The sequence below is a fragment of the Magnolia sinica genome, chromosome 5 (assembly GCF_029962835.1).
Source record: "Magnolia sinica isolate HGM2019 chromosome 5, MsV1, whole genome shotgun sequence".
In the NCBI taxonomy this organism is placed as follows: Eukaryota; Viridiplantae; Streptophyta; class Magnoliopsida; order Magnoliales; family Magnoliaceae; genus Magnolia; species Magnolia sinica.
The window spans coordinates 82,680,837-82,694,479 of record NC_080577.1 but is presented as its reverse complement, the minus strand read 5'-3'; the positions used below and the strand labels follow the sequence as shown (position 1 = coordinate 82,694,479).

Here is a 13,643-nt window from a genome sequence, read left to right as displayed (position 1 = left end):
CGAAATAGTTATCCACTTGAGGAAGATGGTAATCGACCTTAACATGTCCTTCCCTGCGTCAGTATTCATCCTCGTGTCTCAAAACTCTTATTAGAAGAGTTTATTTTGCTACTGTGACTCAGGATCAGGGTGTGTTGCCACCCACTGGAGCCCATGCTGAGTGGTCTGATGATCAGGACTGTCCATGTTATGGACTTTAAGCTATATGATACACTGTAAGAAACTTATATTAAATGATTGTGACCCCCCATATCAAGAGGTGAATTTAGAACAATGAAGAAAATTTTCAATGGCTCTCATTTAATCTAAAAATGAAAGCTTAAAATTGTAAACCTTATTTTTCTAGGGTTATTAAGGCAGTCAAATGTGTTGCTTTAACAATTTTAACTGATGGTTAGATGTTTAACTTCACATGTTAATTTATTAGTTGAAGGTGTTAACCAACCTAATCTGAATTTTATTAGAGTTGAAGCATTGAATACCTTGGATTGGGTTGGGTAACTTGGGTAGGGCCTAGGGTATGGTAGGGTTGGGTTAGGTTGGGCCTTTGGTCAGCTTCTCTTGAGATCACCTTAGGGTTGGGTTGAACCTGAACCCAACTCAACATGCACAACTTGCGTCTCCACTATAACCCTCAAACTTTTTGTATTGTTTTTGACAGGTGAGGAATGTTGCCTAAAAACTTCATATTCATAAATTTTTATTGCAAACGCATGACCAGGTACGTTTACCAATTTTCTAGAAGCCTTCACGTGGAATACAAGCAACATGGGATTGATGTTCAATGCCAGGTACCTTGAATTACTATCTTTTGTTACACATTTACCATTGATTATTTGTTTCACTAAAAATGAAAAATTGCTGATGCATCTTTATTTGTGTACTAATATTACTGTAATACACTTAAACACTCTTAACTAAAGGTACGTTTGGATTTTAAGTAACTTTAAATAAGCTTTTTTTTTTTTTTTAAATAATTTTTATTTTAAACACATGCACTCACACCCACCTATACACTCACGCACTCACACCACAGTGAGATTTAACCACGATGGGTACTCAAATCCATGACCTCACATTGAAACTCTTGTGAGCATGGAGGCATGAATATTGACCCAAGTAGCTTTAGATAGGATACTGATTCCTTAGTAGTGTATTTTGATTTCTACTTATTCAGTAGATAAGTATGTTTAGTAAACAAAATACTTATCGGCCAAAATGTAGGAAAGCATGATTGGTTTCCAACATTGTAAGTATTTATCATTGAGTCTGTTTGGTCCCCCTCACATCCATTGTCTATCATGTGAGGCCAACATGTGATGTAGATTGTTCATTGTGTGGGCACCACCTTTGATGTAGATTGGCCATTATGTAGGGCCACCTTAGATGTGGACCATTCATCATTAGAAGCTGACCTTTAATGTGCACCATCCATTATGTAGGGTCCCCTTTTGATGTTGGTTATCCATCAATGTTATTATTGATCATGAGTGGCCCGCTTTCAATATCCACTGCCCACCATGCGGAGCCCACATTTGACTTGGACTGTTTGTCATGTGGGCCCAACCTTTGATGTGGGTCGTCCATCATGCGTGGCCTGCCTTGGTTGTGGGGTCATTCATCATTAAGGGTCAATTTTCGATGTAGATTCTCCATCATGTGGAGCCCACCTTGATGTGGACCATCCATTATGTGGGGCCCACCTTCATTATAATTGCCCTTCCTGTGAAGCTCGCCCTTGATGTGGATTGTCCATCATGTGGGCCCCACCTTCAATGTAGGGCGATCATCATGTGGGGCTCACCTTAGATGTGAGGTCAATTTTTGATGTGGATTGTCCATCATGTGGGGCCCAACTTGATGCGGATCATCCATTATGTGGAGCCCACCTTCATTATCAATTGCCCATCCTGCGAAGGCCACCCTTGATGTGGACTGTCCATCATGTGGGCCCTACCTTCAATGTAGGTCGACCATCATACAAGGCTCACCTTAGATGTGGGTCACTCATCATTAGGGGTCAACCTTTGGAGTGGACTGTCCATCATGTGGGGCCACCTCATGTGGGTCATCCGTTATATGGGCCCAACTTCAATGTCCATTAGATATCATGTGGAGCCCACCTTTGATGTGGACCGTCATCATGTGGGCACCACCTTTGAAGTGAGTTGTCCATCATACCGACTTGTTTTGGATAGGGCTACTTTCACTAGGAGTCGACCTTTGATGTGGTCTGTCCATCATGTGGGCTGTTGGAAATAATGTGCTGAAAATAGTAGATAATATTTGAAAAGCAAAAAATTAAATAAATAAAGTAAAAAAGATGACTTGTTTGTTTGAGTCGATGCGTGACTAGGTCACTCAGGTTGAAACCAAATATGCCCTCCTTGGACTGCACCCCAAGTGCAACAAGAATCATGGATAGTTAGCCCCTAGGACCTTACGATACAACGACTATTACCCAGTCTTAACAGTGCACTTGTTGCACACAGTCTCAAACTAGCTTGTAGAACTTAGCCAAAGTGAGTTGACTCAACAACAAACTCATTTGGCAAAATAATAATGAACCAGAGACGAATTTTGAAGAAATAAAGAAATAAATTGTTAGTTTGAATGATTTTTTTTCGAAGTAGGTTTCTAGATAGACCATGATTAGGTGCTTAAAGCACCAGTTCAAATGGGTTAGGTTTGTTATATTTGAACCCAACTGGTGTGACCACCTGAACAGATGCACCCCTCGTTTGAAATTCGCATAAAATTGACAGGTGTGAGTATACTAGCAAAGTGCCAAATAAAAAATTGTTAGCGCAAGTGTACTCTTAGTCCATATAAAAACCCATATCCAATACCAGACCCAACCTAGTGCGGAACGCACCCTCATGCACGCACACGTCACACATCACATGGCCTCGACCACAACTCGGCTCGACTTAGCATGGCACAACACGAAACAACTCAGCTTAGAGCGTGCATGTTGTAAAGAGATGGTCCATCCCAAATGGCTATTCCTCCTTGGTGGCTCAAGCCTTATACAAATCACATCTATTATATACATGGGATTTTATTTTATTTTTTGTTCTTTCCGATGTGGGACAAGAGAGCTACCTCAAAAATAAAAAACACTTTAAAAAAGAAACATGGAGGTAAAACTTTAAATTTTGAAATAAAATTACTTTAAAAACTATTTAAAAAATCCAAAAACCTTCACATGTTTCAAATTCAAAACACTTTAGTATAAGATAAAAGAGTTATGTAATAGTGTCGATGTCTATCTAAATTTAATTGACATTTACAGTAAGCAAGACTTGTCTACATGAATCAGGTGATTATCAATATTTAATTTAACCTTTTAAGCGTAAATGGTTATACATGCCACTCACACAACTTTTTTTCTATAGCTTGTTACAACTGGTTTTGCGGTTTGGTGTCTTTTGGTTATGCACCTTTATTTAAAATTTCATGAGTGATATAAAGAAACAGCCTATATATTCTCATAGGAAGTGGTCCCACTTCCAGACTTATATAAGTGAATTCCATCAAGTGTACACATCAACTAGATATACCACCACATTTGGTTATAGATTCATTTGAGTTCAAAAACTCATCCTCTCACATGTTACTGCTTGTGCACTACGTACACTATAGGAATGGGCAAGTTCTTTATAGTGCTTCCCAGTCTCCTAGTGTTTTGTTGTTTACCAATTGAACTCATTACATAGGATCTCTACTTATATAGGTTGGGTTGACAAAAGAGTAGCTTATTTGGTTAAGTTCAACCCCATTCCCTTCAATGTCTTCATGACTAATCTTTTAGATAGTCATTTGGTCAAAGAATCTATCAGATTTTTTTTTTAATTTTTTTATTTTGGATTAGCTTGTTAGTACACACCCATGTCAGTACAAACACTCCATGTTAGCCAACCCCCCACTAAGGATCGATACCAAGACCTCAAGTGTTGAAACGAGGTATCTCCACTCAGTCTACCAGTTAAGCTATGGATCTGCCAGATTTGTTTCTGATTATATGAAATCAATAGCTTTGACTCCATCATTCAATGGGTGTCTCACAATATTGTGTCGGAGTCTAATGTTTCCACTTTTAATATTATATATTTTACTTTTGGCCCTTGCAATAGCTGCTTGACAATCATATTGAATAGATATAGTAGACATAGGTTTTGTCCGCAAAGGTATATCTTTTAAAAGGTTTCTAATGCATTATCTTCTAATCCTACCTTTTCTAGGGCGACAAACTCGAATTCCATAGTCAATCGAGCTATGTAAGTCTATTTATTAGACTTCCAAGATACTGAACCTCCCCTAAAGGTGAAAACATACCCACTTGTGGAATTTATTTCATTTGAATCAGTGATCCAATTGACATCACTACATCCTTTTAATAGAGGAGGATAACCTGTATAACAAATATCATATGCAACAATAACTTTCAATTATTTCAATATTCTATTCAATGCATTCCAATGATCATATTTAGGATTATGTGTGTATTTAATTAGCCTACCTAATGTAAATGCAATATCAGGTCTAGTGTAGTTCATCAAATACATTATGCTACCAATTACTTGAGAATATTCAAGTTGAGATATACTACTTCCTGTATTCTTCTTGAGATGTACAACATGATCATAATGTGTACTAATAGGTAAGCAATCAAAGTGATTAAACCATTTTAATATTTTCTCAATGTAATAATGAGATTAAGATAAAGTAATGCTATCATATTTTCTGATTACCTGAATACCTAATAGTATACATGCTTCTCCCAAATCTTTTATATCAAAGTTAGAAGACATGAGTTTCTTAGTTGAATTGACTAAATTAAAATTGGTCTCAATGCTAAGAATATCATCTACTTATAAGCAGATTTTGATACCATCATTATCTATCCACATCATTTACTAGATATCCATTTCACTTTAAAATATTTTGTTTAAAACCTTTTGTAACAAATCTAACTTTAAACTTATTTATAGACCCGTCTGGTTTAAGTTTCTTTATAAACACCCACTTATACCTTATAGGCTTGTCCCTATGAGGAAGATCTATGAGTTCTTAGTTATTTTTCAATATGATCGATTTTAATTCATCTTTTTTAACTTCTCTACATAAAGAAAGATCAACAGATTTAATAGCTTCTAAATAGGTCTTAGGATAATCTTCTAACATGAAAATAAAAAAACTCATCCCTTAGGTTGGTCTTCTTTTAAGCTTTCTTGCTCGTTCTAAGTTCTAAGTTATTGTTCTACTTCATTAATCACATATATATTTTTACTACTTGAAGCAACATCAAACCCATTAATTTCTTTTATTTCTACAGATCTAATCTTCATAGGAAAGACATTTTGTAGAAATTCTGCATCTTTTGATTCTATAATAGTGTTTGGACCTAAAAGGTTCTCCTTTGATTTCAAAACTAAGAACCTATATATTGCATTATTTTCTGCATATCCTATAACTATATAATTAATTTTCTTAGGATCTAGTTTCCTTTTCTTAATTTCAAGTAATCCTACTTTATCCAGACACCCCACACACTTTAAGGTATTTATAACTAGGAGTGATTTTTTTCACAATTCATGTGGTGTCTTACTAGTTTTCTTTTGAAGTATCCTATTTTATATATAACATGTAAATAGTATGGCTTTTCCCCATATATTAGAGGGTAAACCAGAACTATTTAATATAATGTTCATCATTTCTTTTAATATTTTATTCTTGCATTCAACTATTCCATTTTGTTCTAGTGTATAGGTAGCAACAGTTTCATATATTATTCTATTCTTTTCACAGAGTTTTCTAAATTGGAAAAATTCATACCCTCATCCTCTATCTGATCTAAGTTTTCTAATGTTCCTAATAATTTGGCTTTCAACTTCTGTTTTATGCTTAATAAAGGATTCTAAGCTTCATCTTTATTCCTTAAAAGGTATACTTTAATGTATTTAGAATAATCATCTACGAAAGTTGCATAATACCTTTTGCTTCCTCCAGATATGCGATTTCTAAGATCACCTAAGTAATTATGTATTAATTCTAATAACTCTGAACTTCTAATAACGAATTTAAAGGATTTTTCGATAGACTTGGATTCTATACAAGTTTTACATTTTCTGAAGTTATCAATTGATATGTCAGGTAATAATCCTACCCGTTTCATTCTTTTCAAGGATCATACGTTCACATCTCCTAATATGCTACACTATAATGAAAGAGATTCAACAATTTAAGAAGAATTGAATGATATCTTATTATTATCATAAGAAACATTTACAACAAACAATTCATCAGTACAGTAGCCATTTTTAATGCATGAAGGTTCCATTCTTGGTCATTATAAGCTTATCAGAATCAAATACTATTTTAACTCTAGTCTTGTTGAAGAGCGAACCAGAGACCAAGTTATGATAAATGTTAGGCACATACGACATATTTTTTTAGCATTAAAGTCCTTCTAGGTATGAGCTTTAGAACAACATTTTCTTTTCCAACAAATGGAGATGACCAAGCATTTTTCATGAATACTTGTTCCTCATCTCTTATTGCTTGATAGGAGGTAAACATGCTCTAATCCTTACATACATGCCAAGTTGCCCCTGTTGTTTACTAGAAATACTTTGGACACTATAGCGACAACCATGTCAGGATTTTTTTCAACTTCAATGAAATTTACTTGTAATATTATATTCTTTTTCTTAAGCCCACATTCATGTTCATAGTGTCTAGGCTTCTTATAGTAGTTATAGGACCCCTTTTTCTTGAATTAATCGTTTGTTTTCTTTTTGAGCATACACTCTTTAGAGTGATGTCAAGACTTTCTACAGTTGTAATAATTCCATTTTTTTTCCTTTTATGCATGACTTATTTTTGCTAACTTTTGAAACTGACCTGTTTGAATTTTTAACTTAGACTTTGTTTCTATTAGCCTCCTCTATTCTTATGTATATGATTATATTTTCTAAAGAAATGCAATTTTTCTTATAGTTCATTCTATTTTTGTATTCTTTCTAGGAAGGAGATAACTTTTTAATCAACACTCTTGACAAAAATACTTCATCCATTTTCATTCCCTCATTCATTAGCTCATGTACCAGATTCTAATAATCATGAATTTGGTTCGTGACAGGTTTATTGTCTGTTATTTCTTAATGAATAAAGTTTGTGATAACATGTTTCTTAGATCATTCATATTCAATGATAATTTTTTTATAGTGCAGTCTAAATTCCTTAGCAGATTCATAAGAAATATAGATGTTGTAGAATTCATTGGGCAAGGTATTCAGGATTTAATGTTTATAATAATTGGCATCTCTAAATTTATTTTCATTTGCTAGATTAATTATAAATGGATATGAAAGAATGTAAAAAGCCTTTAATGTTTCCAATACAAAACTGATTTTCTATTTCTACCTTTTGAAATTCTGTCCACTGGACAGTCTGATTTTGGACAATTCAGTCGTAGGGTTGACTGTGTGGTGGCCATGGAATACAATATAATTTTGGTTGTAACTCGGTTTTCAATCAGTTAAAAAAATCGTTAAGCACTTGTTACAAAAAAGAAAAGAAGAAAACTTTTCTGTTTCTAAATATCAAATAAGATGTCTAATATTTTCAATAATTGAATATTTGGTTTCAAGATTGTTGGAAATAATGTGATGAAAACAATAGATAATATTTAGAAAAATAGAAATTTAAATAAGAAAACAAATTATGAAAATATGACTTATTTGTTTGAGTTGAGGTGTAACTGGTTCACTTGGCTTAAAACTAAATCTTCCTTCCTTGAACTGTGTTTCAAGTACAACATAAATCTTGGATAGTTGGCCTCTAGGATACAACGACTATTATTTGGTCCCAACGGTGCACTCATTGTACATGAGCTTGAAGCAATGTGTAAAACTTAACCGAACTGAGTTTAGTCAGCAACGAACTCTGTTGGCAAAAAAACACTGAATTATAGACAAATTTTAAAGAAACAAAGAAAGAAATTGTTGATTTGAAAGTTTTTTATTTTTTATTTTTTGAAAAAGGAGGAGGTCTATATATAGACCACGATTAGGTGCTGAAAGCACCGTTTCAAATGGGTTAGGTCTGTTGGATTTAAACCCAACTAGTGCAACTACCCGAACAAATGCATCCCTATTTTGAAATTTGCACAAAACCAATAGGTGCGATTATAATAGTGGAGTGCGGAATAAAAACCATTAGCGTGAGTATACTCTCAGTCCACACATAGATCTAGACCTAGACTCGAACCCGAACCTAAGTGGCATGGTGTGCGTGCACACACACACACACATCACACTTCTCAGCTCGGTTCGGCTCGACACGACTCTACTTTGCGCGCGTGTTGTAAAGAAATGGTCCAACCTAAATGGCTATTCCTCCTTGGTGGCTCAAGCCTTATACAAATCACATCACTTACATAAATGAGATTTCTTTGGTTCTTTCCGGTATAGGACAAGAGAGCCACATTAAAAATAAAAATACTAAAAAAGAAACATGAAGGGAAAACTTTGAATTTTGAAACAAAAATATTTTAAAAAATCTTTTTAAAATACAACATGGGCCTCACCTTCAATGTGGACAATTTATCATGTGAGGCCTTCTTTAATACTGAGAAAGGTAAAAAAGAAAAAAAGAAAAAGAAAACTAAAAAAATTAAACTCCTACGGGGATAAATAGCTTTAAGCACATAAAGTTACTTTTGCAATGACACTTGTTAAGCTAACTTAGGTGAAAAGGTAACTTAATGACTTTAACAAAAAAAAAAGAAAAAAAAGAAAGTAACTTGTTTGGTGGTATCTAAACAAGGTCTAAAGATGTACACTTTGTTTTTTCAAAATTTAGGAGTTCTATCTACCTTATTAAGAAGTCTGATCTATAATTCTTAAGATAAAAGTGCCTTTTGTTTTCCTCCCATTGTAATTTTCATTCATGAAAATATTTTGGCCATAGAATTTCTCCAGAGATTTTCAACATTTATGTTTTTCTTGTGATCTTATTGAGAATATGAGGCTGAAGAAAAAATATTAAAAATTAATATATGATTTTAAAAATTAAAAAAAGTAAGTATAAAATTATTTGTTTTAACTCTTAAATAAATTTTACGTTAATCACTATAATTTCCTGTCAAAATCACAAAAATACAGAACTTTTAAGATTTTGAAATCCCACTATATAATGATAAAATTCTTAATCAAAATTTCTATAATATTGTGAAATTTACAAAATCTCAGAGATATTTTCTATGTTGCTTCCATCTTTTCTCTTAGGAAAGAAAATCTCTGATAATCTAGCATAATGTGATGGATAATAAGCAACACTTAGAAATTGCATACATGATATTTTTAGAAATTACATACATGGTATGTAAGTAATACAAATTAAGTATCCCGAATCATAGCTCCTACATTAGATGTGTCATGAACCAAAAAACACCCTTATTTAGTTATCTGAATATTAGATGGGGGTTATCGATTGGATGGGTGAATATGTAAAATATCTAATTGTCTTATTTCAACAAACAAGTGGACATGAATCCACCAATATGATTTTGGGACCATGGGACCATGACTTTGCGATAGTTAGTTCCAAAATTTATTATTATTATTTTTAAAATAATGTATGCTACTTATATGATTTCTTAGCGCTTGTGTATCAAGCATCACATGTATCCAAAGTATTAAATAACTCCCATCCTAGAAATTATAAAGTGTTGGGAATTTGTAGAAGCAAATCACGAATTCGAATCACAAGAGATTAAGCAAACATAAACAAAATAATAACAGGCACATGCGATTTTATGTGGAAAACCCATACGAGAAAAAACCACGGCAAAAAACGACGATGAATCAAAATGAAAGAAAACAGTTAAGAAATAGAATAACTTACAATGCTTAGAAAACTCTTGTTTTCACCTCTCCCAACCTTAGAAATGTTTAGCCCTCGATTGTAATTAACCCTAATCCCATTTACAGCCATATAATAGTGTCACACCCATAATAGGAAACAAATCGCATGCTTACACAAAACAACATGCACAATCGATGGGAAGTCCGATAGGATTGACAACTGTTGTGGGTAAAAATGGACTGACCAAATGTACATACTCGAAGACTATGAAGTGCTTGAGAGTCAAAAAATCAAGTCAGCCTCGGTTACAAACTTTGGAGGTCGACCTCGGATATTGACCTTAGCCTTGGGTGCCAACTTTGACCTCAAATACTGACCTCAGCCTTGGGTATCAATTTCGACTATGGAGGTCGGTCTCGACCAAAGACCTCGACCTTGCAGGTTGGCCTCGGTGCCAACCTCAGCCTCAAAAGTCGACCTCAAATATCGACCACCAGCTCGAAATACAAATATATTTTAAATATCTTGAGATAAGATCTTCACGAGATCTTCCTCGTGGATCTCGGGGAGATAACCACGATGCATCTGGAAGAAGATCTCTTCCGTAATACATAACCATCATCTAAGAGGCATTGCCATATACGCCACCACCCTCAAAAGCCTATAGATACACCCGTTGCCATGAGTAAAGGTGTACACAATAAATATCTCGATTCTTCTACTCCTTCTACGAAACTACTTGACTTAGGCATCGGATGATCCCCAGCCTTAATTGGTGCCCCCACTGTCTTATCTTGTTTTCTAATAAATCACAGGTACTCTGGCTAATAAGAGGTGAGGTGGATCAACCTGATTTTACATCAACAATAGCCATTGAGGCTTGTTGGTGGGATCGAAGCCACCTTCGATGGGATCCAAGAATGCTCCGAAAACTATCTGTTGAGCAAAAGTTTAAATTTGGAATTTTCCTGATATGTCAAGTGATCTATTGATGAGATCGATAGACACTCAATGGGATTGAGTGGTTTGTCGATGGCATCAACAAACCCTAATCCAATCAAATTGAAGACATCTAACAATAATCTCCACCATGGCTTCAATCATCATGAACCATAGCTCCAAGCTCCATCTCTAATTGCTCCATCATAGTTTTACCATCGTCATCTCTTATCATGCACACTCCGTCTTCATCAAACCTTTGCCAGACCCAAAGAATTTGAACAGAATCAGAACTTTTCTGTGAGAACCACCTTTGTAAGCATGTCTATGGGATTCATGCTCTTATGAATCTTCTCGAGAGTGACACCGCCTTCCTCAAGCACTTGTCGGATAAAATAATGATAAACATCAATGTGTTTAGTATGAGAATGGTAAACTGAATTCTTCACCAAATTGATCACAATTTCACTGTCATAATTAATCGGCATTGCCTCTTGCTAAAGCCCGAATTTATTTATCATTCTTCTCAACCAAATACCTTCCTTGAAAGCTTCTGTCACCATCATATTCTTACCTTTAGTTGTGGAAAGAGCAACCACATACTGGGGCTTTAACATATCCAAGTGATCGCTCCACCCGCTAGTACAAATGAGTAACATTGACTTTTTATTATGCACATTACCTGTGTATTCCGAATCCACGTAGCCTACTATCTTTCCCTTTGATTTTTGAAATATCAAAATGTGGACTACTATATCTCGTAGATGATGAAGTATCCATTTCACTACCTCCTAATGTTGCTGATGAGATTTGACATTATCTGCTCACAACACCGACTGCATGTAAAATATCTGTTCTTGTAGAGATTGTGACATACACCAAACTGCTAACTCGAATAGGGCACACAAGACATTACCTTCTTTTCTTAATCTGTAATAGGACATTGCTTTGAAGAAAGCTTAAAGTGAGCAGCCTGGGGTGTACTAATTGACTTAGTCTTGTCCATCTCAAACTTTACCAATGCCTTCTCAAGGTACTCTACCTGAGATATGTTTATACCTAAAATATTCTTTGCGGGCCCTAGATCTTTCATGTCAAATATCCTTGGCAGCTAAGTTTTCAATATATTGATCTCAGATATGTTTTGACTGGCGATAAGCATGTCATCGATATATAGTACCAATAAAATGAATCCTCTTCATTCAGTGTCTTGAAGTTTACGCAATGATCATATTCACTCATAGTAAATCGCTGACTCACCATGAAAGCAACAAACTTTTTGTACCACTTCCTAGCTATTTCAGGCCGTACAACGACCTCCTCAACCTGCAAACCTTGACCTTTTTTTTTTTCAAATCCTTCTGGTTACTTCATGTAAATCTACCATTCCAATCCCCCATATAGGAAAGTAGTCTTAACACCCCTCTATTCCAGTTCATGGTTGTATTGGGCAACTAGTGGTAACATAAGCCTGATAGATACATGCTTGACCACATGCGTGAAAATCTCGCTAAAGTCGACATCCTCCTGCACATACCCTTTCACTACCAATCTTGCCATGTATCTGTCATGTTTCTTATTATAAATCCACTTGCACCCGATCACTTTACACCCGATGGAAAACTCCACTAGCTCACATATCTCATTCTTATACAGAGAGTCAATCTCTTCTTGCATGATCGACATCCACTTCTCAACATTTGGGTCATCCAGTGCTTCTTGAAATCTAGATGTATCTCCCTCATTCGTAATGAGAGTGAATGAAATATTCGAGTCATCTTTGTATCTCGCTAGTAATCTGTGATCTTTAAGTGGATTTCTCATGAGAGGTGGTTGCTCCACCTACTCTTATACATATTGTTGCAACTCAGCTTCAACCTATGCTTCACCCTTGTTAATTTTAACGTCTATCATCGTTGATTTTTTTGATACCTTGTGTTATTCCTTACAGAACAAAGAATCTTCATCAAACGTAATGTCACGGCTAATTGTGATATTTCGTATAACTTAATTATTCAATCTATATCCCTTCACACCATTACAATATATAATAAAGATATACTTCTTCGTCCTATCATCTAGCTTATCTCTCTCAACAGAAGGTATATGAGAGTAAGCATCACAATTAAAAACTCACAGCCATGAGTAATCAACTTCATTATCACTCCACACTTCTATAGGAATTTTGACAACTGATTAGCATAGACGGGGATCAAATTCACTAAGTAACAAGCTGTGTCAAAGGCCTCAATCCATAGCTCTTTGCCTAACCCAGTGTTGATCAACATACTTCGGGCTCTCTCTAAGAGAGTTTGATTCATCCGTTCTGCTGCAGCATTTTGTTCTAGTGGATGTCTGACTATGTTATGTTGTATGATCCCATCAACTTTTCAAAACTGTTTAAATTCATTCGAAGTGAATTCACATCCATTATCTATTGTTAAAATTTTTAACTTTTGCCCTAACTGTATTTCCATCATCATCTTCCATACTTTAAAATGGCAAAAATGTCTGACTTGTACTTCATGAAGTACACCCAAACTTTTCTAGAGTACTCATTTATGAATGATGCTTTACCGATTGGTGTATACTACTTAAAAGTAACACTTTACCTTTCATAACTGAACAATCACTAAAAATGGTGTTATGAGACAAAAATGTTTCGCTTTTCTTTCTATAGTCTTACCTTATAGAATATAACTCTCTTTTGGTAGAATTGGGGTCTAATGTGGGTCTCACATGGACATAAAAAAATTCTATAATGGAGGAACTTAACTGAAAATCTAAGAATTATTTATACAAAAATAACATTTTATGGTCATCTGACTCAC

General features: G+C 34.8%; 1 protein-coding gene across 2 annotated transcripts in view; it reads left to right on the top strand.

Annotated features, from left to right (window-relative positions):
- The window catches only part of LOC131246211 (very-long-chain 3-oxoacyl-CoA reductase 1-like), a 107,007-nt gene that overhangs the window by 11,447 nt on the left and 81,917 nt on the right, over positions 1–13,643 (top strand). For both annotated transcript variants that reach the window (XM_058246115.1, XM_058246113.1), the window contains exon 2: positions 722–791. In XM_058246115.1, the coding sequence (XP_058102098.1) occupies positions 722–791 (70 nt within the window). The remainder of the gene's footprint in view (positions 1–721; positions 792–13,643) is intronic.